We start from the raw sequence: 22,472 nt of genomic DNA, 5'->3' as shown, positions 1-22,472 counted from the left end.
TAAAAAAATAAAGTCACTCGGCATTTACAGTAAATATTATTTCACAAGCAACACAGTTCCTGAATCTCTATGGTTTAGGAGTGGGTTAAGGAGTACAGGGGTTGAATGAAGTCGTTGCTTGGTGCCTAGTTACAATATTAATTCACTATGAACACTTGCGAATCTTGATAACTTAGGCGGGCAGTAACTATGCAGCATCAGGATTAAGGAGTTTGATCCAGAAAATTTTATGGGACCACCACGGAAATTTTTATTGTTCACTAGCTGCTGCCCGCGACTTCGTTCGCGTGGATGTAGGTTTTTTAAAATTCCCGTGGGAACTCTTTGATTTTCCGGGATAAAAAGTAGCCTATGTGCTAATCCAGGGTATAATCTATCTCCATTCTAAATTTCAGCCCAATCCGTCCAGTAGTTTTTGCGTGAAGGAGTAACAAACACACATACAAACTTTCTCCTTTATAATATTAGTGTGATTAAAAAAATATTTGCAAATCAGTCCAGAAACCTCTAAAAAATCGGTGTATTTACCATATGAGTACATTTAAAAAAAAATATACGGGACGAATTGAGAACCACCTACTTTTTGGAAGTCGGTAACCTATGTCCGTCCCCAGGATAAAAACTATTTCTGTGTACAAACTTTCATCAAAATTTGTTAGGTGATTGTGATAAGGGGCGCCAGCCAGGTAACCTCGCAGTGTACCTGGATGCTGCTGGTCCCTTTTGGATGCGTCCGAGGGGAAGAGAAGGGGGAGTTCGGGCCGGTGCGCCCCGGTAACATGGCTAATAATTTCTCTTCGGAAATATTGTTGGCTATGGCTAATGACCTGGCAGGGGGGGAGGTTTCTCCGCGTGTCCCTCTGACTAGCAGAGGGCACAGTGGACGAAGCGGAGGATGGGACGCGGGCGACGTGCGCGTCCCAGGGTCGGGGGACGCACTTCGTTGGTGCGTCCCGGAGGTGCGGTGGTGGGGACCGAGCAGGTCCCCGGTGGAGGGTCTGCCTCGGCAGACGTCGCTGGCTGGGTCGCGGTTGTTTGCTTCGGCGTTCCCGTGACCCAGTCGCCAGGCGACGCGCAGTAGCGCCGCTGGGGTTTAGTGGGTATTCCGGTCGCCCCTTGGCCGGCGAGTCCCACATACCCTCCCTCAGCTGGCTGGCTGCCTCACGGCTGGCTGGCTAGCTTCCGGGGGGGATGCGTAAATGCATTCCCCAGCGTCAACAAAAAAAAAGGTGATTGTGATAACTAGGAGAGAGGCAGATAAACACACTTTCGCATTTATACGGATTAATATTACAATACATAAATAAATAAGTATTACTACACTGAAACAGCCGCATTAAGTCGCAATTCTTTGAAGAGCATCCTTGCATGCCTATTGTACCAAGGAACCTAGCTAGGTACCTGCCAAGTTATCAAGTTAATTGGACAATTAACTTTGTGGCACGTATAGGTATTTACGTATATTTCTAGTAGAGATGTTACGGAGATTCGATTCCGATTGATTTTGCAAATTCGATTCAGATTTATTTTGATCAGTAGTTATATCGGAGGTTAAATAATTCTAATGCTACTTTTCTTACATACAAATAGGTACCTACTATTTAAGATTTTAAATTCGATTTTCCTACACCTAGCTAATAGCTATATTATATTTTGAACGGATCATAAGAATAAAACTGATAAATAATGTGTCTTATTTTATTTTCTTAGACCTGCCCATCTTTCTTCTGCCTCCGCCTCCAATTCCGGTTTCGGTTCCGACAAAACAAATTTAAAACTCCGGTTCCGAATTCTGTTCCGATATAACTACCTTAAACTAACGGTAGTTAAATTCGCATCTATTCTATACCTGCCTATATTCAAGCTACGAGTAGTTTCGTGCCACCAATAGGTCTTATTTGTAAAAGTTCTTTAAAAATTTTCTAAGCAAGTAGTTTATTTCAAGACATGTTTTTATCATACAGGTATGGTAGAATGATAAAATTGATAAGCTTATAAATAAGAATAATATGTAATATTATCAGTGTGACTCTAATGCTCGTAACTTCGTTTGCGTGGATTTATGTCTATACTTATGGATTTTATTCAAAAAAATTGCGTCGATTCGTTGCTCCGTGATTAAAGGACAAACCAACAAACACACTTTCACATTTATTTATAGTATATACTATAATATATAAGATTGATTCTTATTTCTAATGTTTATCTGTAACGAACTGTAGCAGGATCACAAGAAACGTCGTCACGGAGCGTGCGCCCTGAAACAGAATTACCTACTTTAGGTAACTTATAGTTTAACATAATATTTTTACCCCAATCAACTTATTTATTACTAAATGAAGACGGCAACTGTCCCCGAGAATTTAGGTTTTTAAAAATCCCGTGGAAAGTCTTTGATTTTCTGGGATAAAATGTAGTGCTTATAAGTATGTCAATCTAGGATGCATACTGTCTCTGTATCAAGTAGTTGATGGCCGTAATTTTGTGCATATGGATTAAGGTTTTTGAAAAAACCCGTGGAAACTATGATTTCCCGGAATCCTACCAACCTAATGTACTATAATTACCTAATGTAGGTAAGTAGGTACTCGTGAAAGAATAATACTTACTTCCAACACCATCACGTAATCTAGCTTAAACAAACCATACGCCGTAAAAGTAGGTCGTTGATGAAGTATTTGTAGAGACAAATTAATTGCCTAGAACAAGCAGTATTTATGCATTAGATAGGTAGGTAGGTACATACCTATCCAAAAAATGGTACAAAATGGCACCTGTTAGTTAATTGAATAAATATTAAAGAATGTTTATACTTATAGACTTACCTCCATTTCTATCGTACTGCCCAGACCACTGTTTATTATTTGGTGTATTACCTGAGGAGTAACTAGAGCCTGGAAAACGTTAAATTGAAAATTTTTAAGTAGGTGCATACATATCTATTTTTTTTTACTTTGTACTAGAAAGTTGTAACAATGAAGATTAATAATCTAATAATAATTGAGATAATCTATTTACCTACTGTCTTCTAGAAATTAGAATAGAATTAATAAAAGTGAGAAGTAGGAAACTTACCTCAGTAACTGTTCTCTCGCTGAAATATATGCAAACTAACATAACGGCAATGGCATATACAATTTGCCAGAAAACATAAATTAAGAAATTAATGTACTTCTCGGGATCATGAAATAAACCTGATGCTGTTGCTTCCATAAAATAATAAAGATATAGTATAGTAAATAAAAGAGTCAAAAACATCATCATTAATATCACGAGCCCGAATTTATTGTTGGCAGTCTCGGTCGCTGCATACAACATGCCGTATATTCTTCCACATGCCTTTATCTTTTTACACAGATATTTATCTTTTACATTACAAATTGCATTCGGTACAGCCTGTTGTTGTAAACGAAATTTAAAAAACTCTGAAGACGTACGTAATCTTATTGAATTAAGAGCCCTGTTCAAAAATTTGTACCTCCTTTTCAAAATTAAAAGGTAAGAACAGTACTGTGCCGTTATTACAAAAATTATGAAATCTGTGAAAACCATATGAAATAGTTTTTCAGCTGGCATGCTCGTGCCACCACGAAGCGACATCCATACACTAAATATCCGGGTCCCACAAATAGAAACTTGGATGAGGAATAAATAGAAGGCCAAAAGCAGGCTATTCGAATAAATCATGGGCTCGTTCAAAGCTTGAAAAGCTTTATCTATTTCAATGATCAATTGGACATCTTCAGTACTTCCGCTCAAGTCAAAGGGCACCTTCCACATTGCGTACAACATGAAAACACAAACAGTAAACCTCTCTACGTCATCGCCGTAGCGTTGCAGTCTCGTATTGTAAAGGGCCCTTAGTATGGTGTGATCCTCCATACTAATTTTGAAAATGCAATAGAAATATGAAGTGTACCAAATAATAAAAGATATAAAACCAAACCAAGTAAATGCTGGAACGACTCTACTCTCGGGCGTACATTCTATCGTTATCACCGACGCGCCCGTTAATTTTCTTATGAATCGTATAAAATAAGCTGTTTCCACAATGTTTTCTTGCCGTTTTGGCTTTTGTAATAAATTCAACTTCTTTATTAAATCGTACATTTCAGTAAGGAGTTCTGTCCTCTTCTGGATGAGCTCACGGCACCGACTTCTATTAAAGTTTTAATTTAATGAAACAATTTAGTGTTTAACTGCTTTCATTATGAAAATTGCCTTACTACCTACGTGTTATCCATAAAGTGACAATTTCTTTAATTATAATTGCCTAAAATAACGCTGTGGGTCTACTTATCGAATTCTATAGATACTTTCAACATTATTTGGATAAGGGAAAACATTTGTAAAATTAGACAAAACACAATAAATAAAACAAGTTATGGTATTCGCCATTATCCAATGGATAATTAATTTTATTTCTTTTGAAAGTTCACATTTACAGTCCATTTTGTGATAACCTTCATTAAAGAACATCATAGGCATTATATATATTGTCGAGATTAACAAATAAATGGAGGCATTTTATGTACACAGGATTTATTATAGGTGTTGAAACTCTCTTCGCATTTATTTATAAGCACTATACAACTTTACATATTGTGATATTACAAGTACTTTAGTATAATATATTTCATACCTACTACGATATATCTCAATCTCGCTACCAAAAATATAACTTAATCGCAATACAACGTGCACTTTGATAACTAAGTGAATAAAAACTTACACAAAATAAAATTGTGCTCTTCATAATAGCAATCACAATTCTAGTACATAAGAGAGCGTTTTCTGACATTATCTCTTAATAATTAATTCACAATAAAAGGTCTCATTCGCTTATTTTTTATGTTGAAATTGAATATTATTCTTAGCGATTATGTTATTGCAGTACCAATGTTTTAACTCCATAACGCGAAGTACCTATATTATGAGCCTCAAGGGCAGCTAAGGGTCATAACTCATAACATGTGCAATGAGCACTTTCAAAAAGCGCACTTTAACAGCGAAGATAATGCCATGTTCCTTAAGTTTTAAATAGGTAAGGTTTTAAAATCGGCTACAACTACGCTATTGCTGTCTTAGGTAACTTTACGCTGGTGAATGTCTACACTTAAAAATCAATACAAGATGATAATTTCTAAGAACATGATCAATTGCAAAACAACCCAAGAATCTGTTAAACTTAGATTCAGTAAAAAATTCAAAAATATTCACATGTAAATTAATAAAATCAAAGGTTTGTTTGACGGCCTTAAAAAATATGACCATGCATAATATTGCTACGCCACTCAATGAAACATTTTTATTTTATTTATACACTGCACTAGTTTGGTGAATTAAAAAAAAAAGTTGTTCCTATAAGAATGGACGTAGCATAATTTTGTCGAATGTAATGACCAGTTGTCGCGTTTAATGGCACAACGTGAGTGAATAATTACGGTAGGTAACATTGAATTAGGTATTAATATTGCCACATAACTAGAGTATCATAATTTTATTAAGTATGTTTATTATAATGCATTTCATTTATATATAATAATTCATTGAATATTTCTCTTATCTATATCTTGGAAATACAATGTATTTTCATCCCTTCTTTCTATATAATTATATAGAAACTTTTAATATTTGTATGTAACACAATGCCACCAAATTATTCTATCCACACTGTAGGCTATTAATTATGTCATATGAAGAAAGGAACTAAGACGTTCACGGGTTTTTATAGCAGGAATCGTTTAACGGGTTATAAAAGAAGAAAAAACCGTGGAGTGTTATTATATTAGAGGGTGGAAATTGAAGATAGGACTGAAAGAGCACCCCTTTTGGTTTTTTCAATATATCAAACAAACAATACAAAATTTCGATATAAAATATTTTTTTATATACTTAAAACTTTTTATAGAGAATCTTTTCCAAATATTAAAAAAAAACCATGCAAAAACAGTTTAGTTTTTGTGCTGTTTCGCCAGTATCTTTTTTTTTTTTTGGAAAGTCATAGGCATTGCTGAAGATAAAAAAAGTAAATTAAATTTCCTCCAAAATGCTGGGCTGAAATATTTTTTGATTAAATTGACCAAGAATCAAGATATTATGGTCATTTGAACCTGACTCTTTTTTTTCGTATTTATCTTGTACGAATATTATTTTATTTAAAAAAATATTGTTTTATCCGACTATAAAAAAGGAGGAGGTTCTCAATTCGACTGTGTTTTTTTTGTATGTTTGTTACGCGATGACTCCGTCAAAAAATCCGTTAACGACAGGTGTTGCGATCAATTAAGAATTTTGTGTGCCTCAATGGTAGTATAAATAATATGTAAAACCTACTAGCAGGTTCCAATGGAGCCTAATATTAATAATATTGTATTTTGTACCTTAGTCAAATAGTAAGGATTTCAAATTGAGATGTTAAAAGTATGATGTAATCTTAGGACGTAATAGCTACACAACATATTAATATTTAGGAACATTGTAGCTAAAGTCTACAATTTTTTTTCCATTTTATTTAGAAACGGTCAAATAGATTAAAAAATATTATTATTTCAACTTGATTGGAATGTTTTAAAACAGAAGTAAATGCCATAGTCATAAAATAAAATAACTGAAAATACATATAAGTAGGTATTATATTAAAATAATAATGCTCAAAAAATTATTATATTTTATAAAATACTATACGTAATTTGCAAAGTTCTAGCCTTACTCGTTATCTACTTTATTCCCGCAGAGCTTTCTACAAACTACTAGTTAAGTTTTTTTTTTTAAATACATGGAAAGTAGAAACGTAGAATATCAATATGTTTACATTTCTTAAACAGCCATGGTAATAGATATTCACTTTGGGAATCAGAAATAATACTTATTTAATATGTGTGCCCTTATATCATTATGAACTTGTTCTGATAAATATTAGCTTCTTATTTTAAATCCTTTTAGCCAAAAAAAATATATTTCTAAAGAGTTCATATGTTATACGATTTAATTTATTTAGTAGCGCGAGTACCTAAGTATTTCAAGCTGTAGGTATATTTTTTTAGGTAGGACTATATTTATTTCATTATCATTTATTCTACTTCGTTCATATATTTTGAGTTACTATAAGTATTTTGCATTTTAAATAATGGTATTTATAGTTAAACTTTCGAATATACTTAATAATTTAAAGTATTCGTGATATATTTTAGAAAAAAGTATCACATTTTCAGGCAATAAAAATAAAGAACTGTAATAATTTTACTGGTATATTTTGCTTATATAACTTAGATTTTTATTCTACATAGTACTTTTGAGGCACTATTACAAAGCCAAGCCAATCGAAACCCTACCTTATTCTATAGTTAAAATTAAAAACAAAATGTATAATAAAATAAGATTCATTGAAATAAATGCATTTTTGTGACAGTAACCATAATCGAATAATTATATTATTGTGACACAGAAATAATTATTGTGACATAATAGAACAAGGGCGGTAGTTAAGTATATAAATTGAATTTGATCATAAACATATTAATTAAAGGTTTGGTCTGCTTTAGTATTACTCCTACCATTATTTGTGTTAACTATATACCGTATAGTAGACAAATACTAGATATATATATTTATTTATTTATCCCTTTTAAAGTGAAGTCTAATTGTGAATTATAAAGATTAAACATCTTATTTTTTCCCCAGCCTAAAATAGTAGAATTTAGCTGCCAACAGTGAAAATACTGATAATAAATGCACTTGTAAATGAACTAATTTCAAGTTAATAGCATAAATATTCTGATCTCACATTAGGTGTAATCTATGAACTTCAAACTGCCTTTCGACTACATATTTAATTGCCGCCTAAAGTAATGAAATACAACAGCCGCAATTATTTATATTTTACTGTAATCGTTTAACATTAACCTAATATTTTTGATAGCACAACATGTTTAGGATCTAAACATACTACGTGTCGAAAGTTCTTTTTTTAATGTATTACATAATAATATGTGATGTATGAATTGATAACTTTGGTTCTTTCAAAGTAAAATGCCAATATTATTTTGGTGTTTTTACTACATAGGCTAGATAAATGCTAATGCTATTGTGGAGCCCAATGACAAAAGCTATTGTCTATTAAAGATAACACAATGATTTTGTGTCAATTTTAGCCTCTAAAAATACTTCTTATTTGCCCCTACATATAAAGTGTAATTTCTAGCTAATCAATCAAAAAAAAATATATTATAATCATGATAAATAGATTAAATTAATAAGTAATCACAATGTTTTTTACGAATCAATAAAAAATTGTTATTGATCTGAGAAGTATACGGAAATATGACTACACGATATTATACAAAAAAGCTAGACATAAAGAAAATTTAAGTAATATAAAGTATCTAGAAAACCACAAACGTTCGTTTGATTTAAGAAATTATTCAGCCATAAGTAAAATCATTAGTTTTTAAAATTGGTTCCTTAATGCAACTGATAAGGTATAATTTTTGATGAAAGTGCCTAGTATGCTAGTGTTCATTTAATAAAAAGAAATATCCTGCCGCAAGTTATTAACTTTTAACTGACTGACCGTTTTATGAATGGGGCTACAGCTTCGTCGCCATTTTCATTCTGCTCACCTTCTCGATCTTCGTCTCGCTACGGAGCTCGCCGGTCACATTATTCAGATTCAGCATATTATTAAAACTAAGTAAAGCGATGCCTTCATTAATCATGATTTATATTAGACACAACTGGTTTGATAGTAAGTAGTAACATCTTAATTAATTGCCAATGGAAAATAATAAAGTTTTAATAGACAACAGCTTCAGTCCAATAAAGACACTGGGTACAACCAGAAAAATCTTAAATATTCCTAAAGCTTTAAATGCAATAATTTACTAAGCATTTATGTTTTTGTGATGTTTCTTGATAAAGCTACAATTCTAAAAGTTTTAATTCATCTCATTGTGTTTTGTTTGACTGCACGCATTCACGCACGTAAAAGTATACTTAAAAGATAACTTATAAAAATATAAACTTAACTTAATATTCCGCACTTATTATACGCAAATAATAATAGTTACTAATAATAACAAACACGCAATCGTTTCCATATCAACTCAGCACGGAACACATTGCACATTCACTTTTGTAAAGCTCAAGTCTAAATATATTTTAAAATCACATCTCATTAAATATCTTTGGATACAACCAAATAAAATTATTTATATATAGCGTACAAAAATACAAAAAATATACAAGAATGTCAAATATACTCCAAATAGAATAAATTGACTGTAAACCAGACAGTGGAACTACGAGTACGTCGCGCGTAATCGAAACGCAAATTGCGCACGCGTTGATATTATAGTAATAGTATACATATTATAAAGTTATAATAATGATATCCAGGAAAAGGGTCATCGCCTTAAACTCTATTTGCACTAAAGGCTTGCATCAGATTGCTATAATTAAGAGAATAAGGTAATCTAATAAACATTCGCTAGAAATTGTTGTTACAATAATTGAGATTCAACGGTCACAGCAGATCATGCACATGAGATGTATCAAGGTTGGTGATGAGAGTTTTCATGAAGGTCATTTCTTTGCGCGCGTTCTCGAGTATGACCCGAGGGTCTTGCGACGTGCAGCGAAGGCAGTTGGGGGCGAAAACCATTGCTAGGTTAGCGGAATCCATTTTGGTTTGACTTACCACTTCTGGTGCGCTGAATTGTTGTAGAAAACTTATTAAATATGTAAGTACCTGGAAATCAAATAAAACTTCTATTAATAATATAAATATATACGAAAAAGGTCGTAAGTGCGACAGGTTTTTGATGCAATAGGTTCGCGAAATTGCTACTCTAATTCTGAGGAGTACATCGGCGGCGTATAAAAGTAGAACAGATTGGAAAAGCGAAGGTGAAACACTCACTAGTCGATTCAGCGCCGGCAGCCGCTGAAGCGCGCGCGTGCAGGCGGCGAAGTCACAGCCGGCCGCCACGCACGCGCCGTACAGTGCGTCCGGGATCAGTGGCTCGTACAGCTCGCGGTACCACAGCTTGAGCAGGCTTGCGGGCGCGTGAGCATCTGACGAACGAACATTTTATAAAACCTGATAGGCAAAGCTGTAATATGATTTAGGGAGGAAGGAATATTTGGCCGGCAACGCATCGGCGGTACCTCTGGTGCTGCAACTGTTCATGGGCGGCGGTAATCACATCAGGTGACCCGCCTGCTCGTTTGCTCGCTATTTTTTTGTAAAAAAAAGGCTTCATAGGTATAAACATCATCAAACTATTGCCAGCCCATTACAGCTGCACTCTCAGAATGAGAAGGATTTTGGCCGTAGGCCACCACGCTGGGCAAGTGCGGCGGATCTTCAACACAGATAAACATCACAGGTGCGCAAAACAATCCTGTGGCATCTAGTATACATACACGTGACGGCTCCGAATATCATATGAGATGTAATAGTGTGAGCATTTGAAACTTGTACATTACCCAATAGTTCTATGCTTATCTGATGAAGATTTATCCCCCTTGTAAAAACTTACTTCGATGTAATAGTCATCAATGATATTAATTAACTTTATCAAATTACGTAAATGATTGCATTTCTCTTCCTCCTCATTACTTAATGTTATCGAAACTATCTGTTAATCGCACCTGTTAACATAGAAGCGTCGGGCAGTTCCCAGTTGTCGATCTTGGCCTTGAGCGCGTTGACTTCGTCCACGTCGGCGGAAACGCGGAATATGCCCTCAGTTTCCCGGCCGTTCAGCGCCAACACTTGTTGCGAAAGCGCAGTCTGCACCCAGGGGAGCTGCCGCGCCGGAAAGCGTTCGCGCTGAAGCGCCATTACCTCTGATAGTGTGTTGCCGAACATCGACTGACGGAATATTTGAATCTGTGCAACAAATGTTTAATAGCTTCTTAATCGAGTAGCAAGGAACCCTGTATTTATGGGATAGAAACTCTACACCCATTCGATAATCCGATATCTTTCTGGTAATATTAAATGATAAAATCAATCTCCTCGCGGTCGCTGAGCGGTCAACACTTGTTGAGAAAGCGCGGTTTATACCCAGGCCAACTGCCGCGCCAGGCAGCTCACAATAAAACTATTCAGCACAATACCGCAAATTAAGGATAGTATCCTTATAGTGTGACAATACAATCTCTTAAAACCAAGATAAGTAGAATCTAGAAGTCGTCACTTACTCTTGCTTGGTCAATATCTTCAGTACTAGGTTTGCGGGTCGGCTTTTTTCCACCGAATCCTATTCTTTCCAGTCGTTTACATGCTACGCTCGCATAATGTGACACTTGGACGTGAATCGGCCATTTTCCAACCTAAAAAGAAAGTTAAACGATTTAGTAACTGAAACGTCGAGCAGGGTGTGTAAGAAATACAGTACGCAAAGAATTTTTAATGCGTCAAAACTGTTTTTACCAAATTATCAAAATTTAAAACAGTAAATAAATTCTGGGTTTCTTGACAAAACAAAATCTCAACAAAAATAGTTTGGCCTTCCTTAGATAAATAGCAAAATATGTCAAAAACATTTATTTTTCAAAAAATTATAGATCAAGAAAATTTTCACAAATCACGTCAAGATAAAAGTTCGAAATAACATTAAGTTGGTAATTTTTACAAATGCTGAGATAAATAAGGATTTCCAACATAAAAAATGCATATTACACTCTTATTGATATCATTATTATATACCTCGGGGAAGCAATCAGCAAAGGCAGGGTCTCGATGTCGATTCACGTAATTGGTCAGCGCGGGCTGGAAGGCGGGCGACGGCGGGACGAAGGCAAGGCACACTGCTAGTAACTCCCACCCTCGAAGAAGGGAATCCCGCAAAGGATTTTCCGTTGTTTGTCTACACAGCTGAACATACAGTTCGTCTCGTAATCTGTGAAATTTGAAGATCATTAGTATTCGTAGTGAAATTCGTATTAATGGGGAAATGCTTAAGTTACAATGAGTCAAATTTGTTTAACAATTTGTATAAATATATTTAAGGAATGTGCAACATCCATACAAACTCAAGAGAGTTTCAGGATGTCAAGTGGAAACAATATGTAAACTATACTTTGGTTTAAATAAATAAATAAATATATATAAAAAAAAATGGGATCGTCGTCGTCAACAGATACGTGCACTACATATATAGTATTACATATACTACTACTACATATAAAGTACTATACATCACACAGGATAAAGGTCTCTTGTAAGCAAGAGAAATATGCGGTGTAGATTCGTGCACGAACTCAATAGATATGCATCCAATCGTTAAGTTAAGGAGCAAAAATTTACACAAATCCCTTGTTGATGTAGGCGGAACAGGTCGATGGCCACCTTCTTGTGCATAAACAGTGACTCACTTCTCATTGGTGAAGGTGGCATGCAGGATGTCCTGCGCGACGGAGTTGAGCGTCATCCCGGGCCGGGCCTTGCGGTCGCCCATGTAGATCTGCACGAGGCGGAACAGGTCGATGGCTGCCTTCTTGTGCGCCTTGTCCCAGTCCGCGCCCACCATCGGCGCGCTGATGGAAGATGATGTCCACGACAGCATGTCTCTCACCGATGCCTGTAAACATGACGCTTGTCAAAACTTCTCAAAATAAAATGCCATTTTAAAGCCTAACAGCCATTTATAGCAAACTGTTTTGAGGTCTTCAATGAAAATGATAAACATTATCCGTTTAGTAACTATTATTTATCTCGAACACTAACATTTATTTGTTTTTTATTATTTTCTTTAACAGTGGCAGAGCGCGCAGAAGTTAGTGCTACATTGTAGAGATAATTCAAAAATTCAAAATATTTTTATTCAACTTTCAAAAGTACTTTTGAATCGTCAAAAGTATCTACCACTGGTTCAGAATGCCTTTCCTACCGAGAAGAACCAGCAAGAAACTCGGCGGTTGCTCTTTTCAAAGATTTTATATACAACATTATGCCATGTATAAAAGTAATTTCTGGAGCGAGCTGCAGGGCAAATCTACGCTTTTTTATCATTATGCATGATAGAGATCAATATACTCTGTATATAAATTCGCTGATCGACCCATAAACCACGATACGATTTTTAAGCCACCTATACTCACTTTTCTCCTAAAGATGCCCTTGTTGAAGTTGAGGTGGTCCTTGGCGAAGATCTCGATGTCCTGCTCGGGCGGCGGGTGCGAGTGCGGATGCGCGTGCGCGGAGGGCGCGTGCGCGCGCACGGGGCTGTACAGAGCGTCCGCGCGCGCGCCCGGAGCCTCGCCCGCCGCGCCCGGCCCGCCGCCTAGCGATGACGTCTACACCAAACATGACTATTAGTTCACACACTCACAGTCAAATTGGCATTTAACATCAAATGGCATGACGCCGTGGATTACGTCGATCATGGCAATTCGTGACGGTATGTATCCAGACGTACATATTCCACACTAACGATCAAATTTTGTTATCAATCCAACTGACGGGATGAACTGATCGTGTGTGACGGACGTTAGGCTCCCTGTACATATACTCGGAGTCGCACCGGCAGCGCCGATTTTTAGTAAGAGTCGCATAATATGAGCCTTACCGGCGTCGCACCGAATAATATATTTATCTTGATTCTTGATTTTGGCGGATGATTCATCAAATCAATTCTTTTAAAATATATCTCCTGCACATGCGCAGTTTTTTTTTCACCGATAAAAAAAAATGCAATAAAGAATCAACTCACCCTGTGTATACCCGGGGAAGGCTGTCGATCACGCTCGAATCCGACAAATGTATTATAATAGGAAACTCCATGGTTCATATATTCCACGTCCTGCGGCCTGTGCGCGTACGTATGCGGTAAATATACGCCGGAGCCGTCGTCATCGTCCGGTGTCCGGGCGCCACCGTCGGACGACTCATTGTCGGGTTCGTGTCCGGACAACGAGCGGGATTCGGAACCGGAACGCGACCGCGATGTGCCAGATTCGCCATCCGAATCAGATCCACCGGTATATCGCCCCCTACCTAATAGAAAGTTATACGTAAGCATACTAAATTGTTATTCGTTTTCTAATAAGGGGCCTCCTATTTATAAGTTATCACCAAAAATCGGGATTTAAAAACTGATCTTTCTAAAAGAATGCTACATAGGATCAAAGTTCTTAGTTTGGATGTATGCAGGAACATTTTTTGGCGTGTTCACTAGCAGCAAACTGCAGTGGCTCGTCTTCCATAGGCCTGTATATTCTGATCAATATACTCACTGGACAACTTAGCCTGCTGTATGATGTAGTCCTGCAACGGCAGCAGATGCTGCATGCCGCGCAGATCCCAGTTGCAGTAGAGCGGGGAGCCGCCCCCGTCCTCATCTTCTTCCTCGCCGTCCTGCAGTGGCTCGTCTTCCACAGGTCTTTTATGCCCTGATCATAACAAAAATTGGGAGTACAGGGAAAAGAACTTCCGATTTATTTTAATGTAAGTCCGCCATGTTGAATTTAGCAACGTCGTTTCATTCAGCACTCTGGAAACCCTCGGAAGTCAAAAAATAGTCAGCCATCTTGAATTTCGAAAAGACATCGTTTTCGTAATCAGCACATTAAAACCCCTTTGAAATGACAACCATATCGATAAGTCAAAAAAGAAAAACATATCAGCCGTCTTGGATTTAAAAATGTACACCATTGAAGTAAAAACAACACCAGCAAAAAGAATTTTGGCTTATGGAATGGTTAAATGACCGACGAAATCATGGCAATACATTGATTACTTACTGATGAATTACTGGATGTTTAAATAAAATCACTTACGTCGTGATTTCGTACGATCTCGCGGAGCCGTGGTTCTTTCAAGGCGTTGATTGTGCTTCTGCACATTGGGTTCCGTCAGAGCCGGTTCCAGATTGACGCATTTCAGCTTGTAGTTTACTGGTTAAACAAATGAGAACTCAATATTGAATTAACATAATTTACAGTTTTATACTTTTTTTCCTTATAGGTGAAACAAACAGAACCCACAGCCATAGGGGCGAGCCGTAAACGATCGATTTTAGTGATCGCGACTAATGTTCTTGATTACGAGCCCACAACAGTTATTCTGTGAGTTATTTCACACACAGTATCAATACAAAAACTGCTCGATCGCCTCCGTTATGGCCGCTTTGTTTCCACATCGCGATGATCACGAACGCAGTTAACTTTATATCGCAAAAGATTATTTATTATTTAATTAATCCCTAGAGAGGAAGTTAAGTATGCTACTAATTTCTCAACTAGATGGAGAAGCTAGTTACACACAAGTAGAAATAAACAATCGATGAACGTTGTCCAGTCGTTAGCCGAAGAAAACCACAGCTGTCCGACGATACCTACGACGTCTTCTTGCTCGGCGTTCATTGGTCCAATTCAGCTGATGTCGTTCACAACTCTCACTCGTTCACCAGTACTCACCAGCGGCGACGTTGTCTTGCTCGTTGGCGGAGGAGAGCCGCATGAAGTTGTGTGGCGGCTCGTGCGGCGGCGTGCGGTGTTTGCTGCTGCTACCGGACGACACCGATGTTTTGCTCGACGTGTACCGCTCCGGCTCGGCCTGCTGGCGTCTAAGAAAAACACAGAACATGGGACATCGTCTCTTAAGGGTTATTCTGCCACGCAACTCGATCAAAAACTGACATCTCGTAATGTGCAATCGCTGCTACCAAATCATGAGTCCTATCGCGTGCGAAAGTAACAAGCATTGCACCCAAGACGTAAAGTCAACTAAGGTTACAGAATCTCCTTGTCGAGTCTTTTGTCAAATTTTTTGTCAACTGTCTTATCAAAGGCCTTGTCAAATATTTTGTAAGTGTTTGTCAACTGTCTTGTCATATTACCTAGTAAACTCCCTGGGGGGATGCCAGCTGGAGGCATTATGTCGCAGGTCGAGACTCGTTTGACGGAAAGGCTTGTCTACGCTGTACACGGCCTGTTTCTCCGGGTACCGCTCCATCCGTTCCAACTCTGCTAACCGCTCTTTATCTAGATGCCTAAAAAACCAGAATTTTTGAAAGGTTGTATTGAACTCCAAATTTCAAACCAGTACCTGATTTTATTTTTTTAATGTTAGCTTGTTCAATGGAAACCACGTACCGGAAAAGGCAATGTTAGAAGACAACAATCTCGTCCGATGACATCACCAGGCTTGGGGGAAAAACTGGAAGAGACTCGCCCAACACTACGAAGAATGGCGTGCAAATGAGGAGGCTTATGTCCAAAATAAGCCTATGTTATGTTTCGGGCTGTGCCACACGTGATACTGTTTATTGATTTTTTTAAATGTACCAGAAAGTTGTAACAATAAGAGAAAAAGAAAGAAATAATGGACAGGGAAGCACTTATGTTTATAAGAGATCTCTATTAGTGACCCTCTTAGTTTTAAAGGGAGTACTACAAAGTTTATTGAGGATGGAGGAAGCACCGGGACAATCAACCCTTGGGTGCAACATGTAATGTTTGGCACAATTTACAAAATAAACATTCTATCTTTCTTTCAACATTGAATAAGGAAAGGCTGATAAAGAAGCAGGCAGTTTGTGGTCTAACCTGTCTGAGAATCTCTCTCGGGAGTGCCGGGAGAGGTGATGCGGTCGCTCCAGCGAGTGCAGAGCGCGCGCCCCGTCCGCCGCCAGCGATATCGACGACACGAGGGAAGGCCGCGCCGCACTCGCCTACGTGCAAATGGATACAGATGATCAATCCACGAGGATGTTGTAGCATAATTATTGTGCAATTAGACGATGCCTGCGACTTCGTCCGCGTAGATTTAGATTTTTTGAATCCCGTGGGAACTATTTTATTTTCCGGGATAAAAGGTTGTCAGTTTCCGGAACGCAAGCTACCTCTGTACCTTTCGTATATATATCGGTTAAACGTGTAGGCTTTTCAGAATGTCATAGAAACTCTTTGATTTTCCGGGATAAAAAGTAGCCTAGTAATAATATTAGTATGGATTAAGGCGTCTACTACAGACGAGTCGGGCCGCAACTTTGAGTTTATGATTATTAATTATTATCTACCTTGAACTGAACCAACCTGTAAAAAAGGCGTTGGTTGCGGCTTTTGCAAAGGACTACTCGGACTTTGTGGCGATGCAGAATCACAAGACGAACCTCCGGCCGACTGCTGTTTTAACTGTCAAACAAATAAATCGAATTCGCAATTAATTTTCAGTACCAGACAGGAAAAATTACAACTCGAACTTTTACAATCTCTTCATAGGGCGTCGCCTCTATCACTCATACCTGTGACTGAGAAATTCTCTAAAAAATTGAAGCTACCGATTATCTCTTACTAAAGTTTGATGTCTCTTCTTTCCTGCCAGGTATTGTAACTTTTTAAACCGGCAAAGGATGTGGGTCGATGTAAGAGCTGTTTTGGGCTATTTCTTTTGGTCTATCAGTCTATAGTTGATCATTACACCATTTTATAATCAAACTACGAGGCGTTGCGAAGGTCTGCAGTCTGCATGCCTACATAATCGAAATTCCACGGATTCATACAAAGCGATTTGCTTCCTCATTTCTAATACGCACTGCTAGAATATGCAATGCTCTTCCGGCTTCCGTTTTCCCCGCTTTCTATTGGTACCTTAAAAAACACTTAAAATCGTCCCATTCCAAACAATAGGCAACTATTTTTTTTTAAATCATTTATTGTATGGTCAAAATATCAAAACACACTTTGTGCAGACAGAATCAGCCACAATATCAATAACGAGATGACATTTTGTGACTGATAAAGAAGTACGTGCATAAACGCATCTAAAATGAAGACTTAAAATTGTCATTCTTTTTCCCTCTTCTATTCTCATGATTTGGCATCTTCTGTCTAATTCATCAGCAAGAACGCGTTTTATACGCCATGTAATATGAACCTTACATATCTATGCTTTTATTATGATAGCCCTTTTATCATTAAAATAACGCTTTCTCTTCCAATATACTTCTCTCATTGAATCAATCAATCAATCAAATATTATACCTTACGTCTCGTTAACGGCGTACTTTCGACGGACTTGAAATACTTTTCGTGCATGGAATCGTCCGAGGCATCCTTCCGAGGCGATATGAAACTACCGCTGCGGTTCAGACCTGCAATCAGATAAATCTTTAGAACTTTATCGAACTGAAATACCGAATTACCTATCTGAATTACCTGTTTGTTCTAACTTTGAGCTAGACGCAGGAGGGGCTCGCTTGTTCATGTGATTCGAGAAATATATCCACAGCGGCGCGCCCCTCCCGTAACTCTTATCTCGTAACAAGGATCTCTTTGTGGAGTGAGACTCGTATTGCAATCTCGCGCATTTACGATCGTAAAAAACTGGTCAATTGCGAGTAAGAATGGCACACGAAGGGTTCCGTACCACAGTACAAGAAACAACACAGATTTTTTCCTTTACTTGTACTAGACATTGCTACCTGCCAAATTTGATAATTCTGGGTCAACGGAAAGTACCCCATAAGTTTGACTCCCTTAACTGGGTTTGACAAAAAGACAGACAGATGATGACCTTTTCCCAAATCTGTTTATAGTCCAAGGACTACGGGACCCAAACTGAAACTACGCATGATCTGAAACGGAGCGTCAGGTATAAGTACCAGAGTGCGGGGACCACTTGTCGGGCTCGTGGGGCGGCGCGGGCTGCACGACGCCTCGCTTGCGCAGCTGCGGCGTGACCACACCCGCGCCGCACGCCGCCGCGCTCAGCTCCTAACAATTTTATTGATATTAAAAATTACCATCTTCCTAATGCATCATATTAAGGAAAAAACTAGTCAAGAGTATGCGTGCGTAGCGTGAAGCTTACTTGTAGTTTCTGACCAAACCTTCAGCTTCAGTCAACCTTCGACCAAAAAACCACCCCATCCAAAATGGGCCGAAGTTTAGGCCAAAACCGAAGGTTTCTAACAAGTGCAGAAATTTAATCGTTATGAATGCACGAGAGCGCAATGGAAAACTGAGACTAATGATTTTATTGTGATTGTTAATTACTTTTTAGTAAATAAATATTATATAATTGACAATATTTTGAAGCGTTATTTACGGTTTATGGAAAGTTTTGTGATTTATGAAGAATTTGTTAAACCTTGGGTTTCGTCTTTGACTTCGACCGAAGGTTGTGCCGATAGCAGATTAATCGGCTACTAGTGGAGCTAAAACCACTATATAAATACTCCATCATACTGTTTATTAAATTTTCACATAAAAGTTTACAACAAACAACGCAAATTACACAACGACGCCGTATTTTTCAACGCCCGAGACTCCACAGACCACATCGAACGCAGAGCTGTTCACAGGTAGCCGCATTTCCGCATCACTACTTAACTAACCTGCTTTCGTCGCTGCTGCGCGCTGCTAATGCTACTGTCGGAGGAGCGGCCCGAGTCCGTGTGGCGACACAGCGCAGTCGTGCCGTCCTCGCTCAGGCGCCCGCGCCGGCTCTCGCCGCTGTTCCTGCAGTTCACACCACTACATACTGTCAATTAATTTGCAACCAACCACATCTATACACTGCCGGGTCGCCGGATTTAGAAGAATCTAGTAGTTATAGTATACCGGTTGTAATAAGAATGCTAGCAAAAACGAATACAGGCTGATGATCACTGATAAGATGCCACAAAAAACACGAAAATTAAAAAAAAAACAACCTGTAATTTTAAAAGTTTGCAATGTATTGTAAATAAAACATCTTACTGACGCTAGAGGTCAACGAACGTTGCAGAAACAGATGCCGTGGGATTACCCCGAGTTTTGGACGCTGTACATTGCATGTTGAAAAATACTAAATCTCTAATCACTATAATAAGTTAACCCAGTGCTCAGTAAAACGGACTGTGGTTTTTATGGCACTGAATGTAACAAAAATATCCTGTATATTCTAAGTTTAATAAATAAAAATAAATAAATAAAATAACTAAATCTACAAGTATAAGGCAATGTATTGGATTGTGTTTAGGTAGTATTATAATAGCTTTTCGCTAGCATTCTATTACACCCTGTAGGTATGCAAAACCAAGTCTATCAGCTGTTACCTTTTCATGGCCCATCCATTTAACCAATTTCACCAGGTGCAAAGAAAGCTAGATTCCCAGTTCCCAAAGGATTTTTAAAAACCTAAATACACATGGTCCCCCCCAAAAAAAGTTCCCAAGGGATTTTTAAAGACCTAAATCGGGTGGGCATCGTCTAGTTTTAAATAAATAAAAGTAGTATAATTACTCACCTGTGATGATAATGACCCCTCCTTGTGCGAACAGGACTAGTTTGTGTTATGGTAACATTCTTAGTGTTGTTTGGTGAAAGCTTACTGACACTTGCTGTGGTAGTATTACCATTGCTACTGATTGGCTCAAGCATACAAGGGACCTATAAGAAAAAAAAACTTTTAACAATGGTGGTATAGTTGAGAGGCAAATCAATTTGCCAGTTCAGCAAAATTGATCCAATTCAGTAACCAGATGGGTGGCCGAATTTACAAGTCTTTACTTGGCTTTTACCTTTCCTCTTACCTTGGACGGTTTATGAAACTGTCAGTTATAATCCCTAATATTTAAATGGTTGGTTATGATCCCTAACATTTGAATAGTTAGTTATGATCTCTTATCTTCTGAATGGTTGGTTATGAGTTTTATGATCACTGACATTTTGATCTTTGAATATGAAATGGTCATTTGTTAGGCAAGACCAAATATGCAGTATTGCTCCCTTCAACATTACCACAAATTCGGCCTTGTCTCATGCCTTGGAGTCATAAGTGCAATACTGCTTTTCTTAAATTTTTCTTTATTATAAATAATTTTTGGTCATATTTTATATGACTGAAGTATGAAGTAAAGAAAACTATTAATTTTTTTATTGCTAAATTTTCACATTTGCTATATTGAATGCTGAATGACAAAATACTGGAACCTAAATGATATGATATGATAATGAGAAAATAACAGTAATAAAATATACAAGATTCTTTATAAATTGAAGTTTATGTAACATGTCAATCTGATGCAATTTGAGAAGGTTAATAATAAAATTATTATATGATTGCAACACACCTAATAGTTAAATCAATAGCAAATTGAGTGTGGAAATCCCTACATGTGCCCTGCTTGATTGATTTCTTGATGAATATCCTATTTTTCATGATAACTGACCTGTGGTGCTGCTTGGTTAGTTTGTGTGGATGTTTCTCGCCTTTTTTGTGGATCTGTGTTTTGTTTTAAAGTCTGCAATTTGGCCAAAGGGATGATATCACAATCTGTAGGCCTGTGCCAAACAGTGGTCTGAAAATAGCAGTATTATTTTACCTATTTGTCATTGAAAAAAAACAGCAATATTTCTCTACCAAACAAAATGATACATTAGTGACTAGTGATACAAAACAGATTTTATGATTCAACAAACCTGGTACAATTACTAAATATAAAATACCTGTGTAGATGCATTGTAGTAATAAAATCTATGTGTGTTGATGTCAAACAACTCCCACCATTGAGATGAATCAGTGCGCTTTACTTTTACACCCTGAAACAATTAAATGAATTCTAGAGAATTTCTTAATAAATAAAAGTAATTATGCCATAGATATGTAAATTATGCAAGCTAAAACTACAGTATGTAGTTGGGCTAAGACTACAAATTTTTAATGCTTCTTAAACCAATAATATCTGATATTATGTAGAGTTACAAACGTCAATGAAAAGGAAATACAAACTTTTAAGCCTAAAATGAATAATTGAACTCTAGAAAAGTAACTGTCTAAGCTAAAACCAAGCTATATAATTAGGCAAAAACTACACCTTTTTAAGGCTTCTAAAACCTACAATTTCTGACACTGTGTACAGTTTTAGCGAGTAAATGAAAACCGAATTATTACCTCAGGAGGATCCCAAACACATTCACCAGTTGTTAGGTTAGCATACATATGTTCCTTTGTCTTCGGTTCTATTATCTCCACCCATTCCACCCTGGAATAAAACATCGCTGCTTTTTGAGTAAATCACAGTTATACTACCGCACTGTAGCAAACTAATTCAGGGCGTGACATTAGTGATTTCCGCGTACTTTATTGATTTTACAACTTTCGAACAATTTTCGGAAACGATTTGACATCGCATTTTAAAAAGTTCACTAATAATTATGCAGGATTACCTTTCGGACGACATTTTAACAAATTAAAGATATTTATTTTCTTCTTCATTTAAGCATTATAATCCATTTCTAACAAAAAACCGAACGGGTGAGATGAGAAATCATCCATGTTGAGTGTTTACACTTTACCACCGACCAGAAACAAAAGTGCACTTTACCACACTTTACTTCGCCCCACAGATTATATCGTTCAACAAGCAATAAGCATTTTTTTGGCATTATGTCAACTCTATAATATCTACAGTGCTACATGCTTGGGCTACATGGATCTTTTAGCGCGTGGCTAAAATCGTCACTAACGCCGCCAT

The 22,472-nt window shown here is 37.3% G+C and overlaps 2 protein-coding genes across 3 annotated transcripts; both read right to left on the bottom strand.

The window, feature by feature from the left end:
• Positions 1–2,195: 2,195 nt before the first annotated feature.
• LOC123866753 (putative gustatory receptor 28a) lies at positions 2,196–4,121 on the bottom strand. Its single transcript, XM_045908432.1, has 4 exons — positions 3,076–4,121; positions 2,826–2,894; positions 2,610–2,699; positions 2,196–2,258 (listed from the first exon to the last, which is right to left on the bottom strand). The coding sequence occupies exons 1-4, from the start codon at positions 4,108–4,110 to the stop codon at positions 2,196–2,198; spliced, it is 1,257 nt and encodes a 418-aa protein (XP_045764388.1). The 5' UTR covers positions 4,111–4,121.
• A 264-nt stretch (positions 4,122–4,385) lies between these two features.
• Positions 4,386–22,468, bottom strand: LOC123867159 (rho GTPase-activating protein 39). Of its 2 annotated transcripts, none has more exons than XM_045909063.1 (22): positions 22,165–22,468; positions 21,890–21,980; positions 21,445–21,537; positions 21,168–21,296; positions 20,243–20,385; positions 19,350–19,488; positions 18,615–18,726; positions 17,995–18,104; positions 17,047–17,145; positions 16,558–16,682; positions 15,849–16,001; positions 15,427–15,575; positions 14,788–14,904; positions 14,245–14,400; positions 13,722–14,005; positions 13,111–13,305; positions 12,385–12,590; positions 11,717–11,909; positions 11,209–11,340; positions 10,654–10,894; positions 9,920–10,074; positions 4,386–9,748 (listed from the first exon to the last, which is right to left on the bottom strand). In XM_045909063.1, the coding sequence occupies exons 1-22, from the start codon at positions 22,176–22,178 to the stop codon at positions 9,524–9,526; spliced, it is 3,261 nt and encodes a 1,086-aa protein (XP_045765019.1). In that variant the 5' UTR covers positions 22,179–22,468; the 3' UTR covers positions 4,386–9,523. The 2 variants fall into 2 exon arrangements, with proteins under 2 accessions (XP_045765019.1, XP_045765020.1); XM_045909064.1 differs by having other exon boundaries at positions 19,350–19,473.
• Positions 22,469–22,472: the final 4 nt, after the last annotated feature.

This window comes from Maniola jurtina, chromosome 7 (genome assembly GCF_905333055.1).
Source record: "Maniola jurtina chromosome 7, ilManJurt1.1, whole genome shotgun sequence".
Classification (NCBI taxonomy): Eukaryota; Metazoa; Arthropoda; class Insecta; order Lepidoptera; family Nymphalidae; genus Maniola; species Maniola jurtina.
The sequence above is the reverse complement of the archived record's forward strand: the minus strand, read 5'-3'. Positions and strand labels throughout refer to the sequence as shown.

Excerpts from the sequence above, each read along its gene's own strand:
- LOC123866753 (XM_045908432.1), bottom strand. The coding sequence starts at position 4,110 with ATGTACGATTTAATAAAGAAGTTGAATTTATTACAAAAGCCAAAACGG. Across the intron at positions 2,895-3,075 it reads GCGAGAGAACAGTTACTGAG|GCTCTAGTTACTCCTCAGGT; the intron begins GTAAGTTTCCTA and ends AACGTTTTCCAG. Across the intron at positions 2,700-2,825 it reads GCAGTACGATAGAAATGGAG|GCAATTAATTTGTCTCTACA; the intron begins GTAAGTCTATAA and ends TGCTTGTTCTAG.
- LOC123867159 (XM_045909063.1), bottom strand. Across the intron at positions 13,306-13,721 it reads CTTCCCCGGGTATACACAGG|ACGTCATCGCTAGGCGGCGG; the intron begins GTGAGTTGATTC and ends TGTTTGGTGTAG. Across the intron at positions 12,591-13,110 it reads AGGGCATCTTTAGGAGAAAA|GCATCGGTGAGAGACATGCT; the intron begins GTGAGTATAGGT and ends TCATGTTTACAG.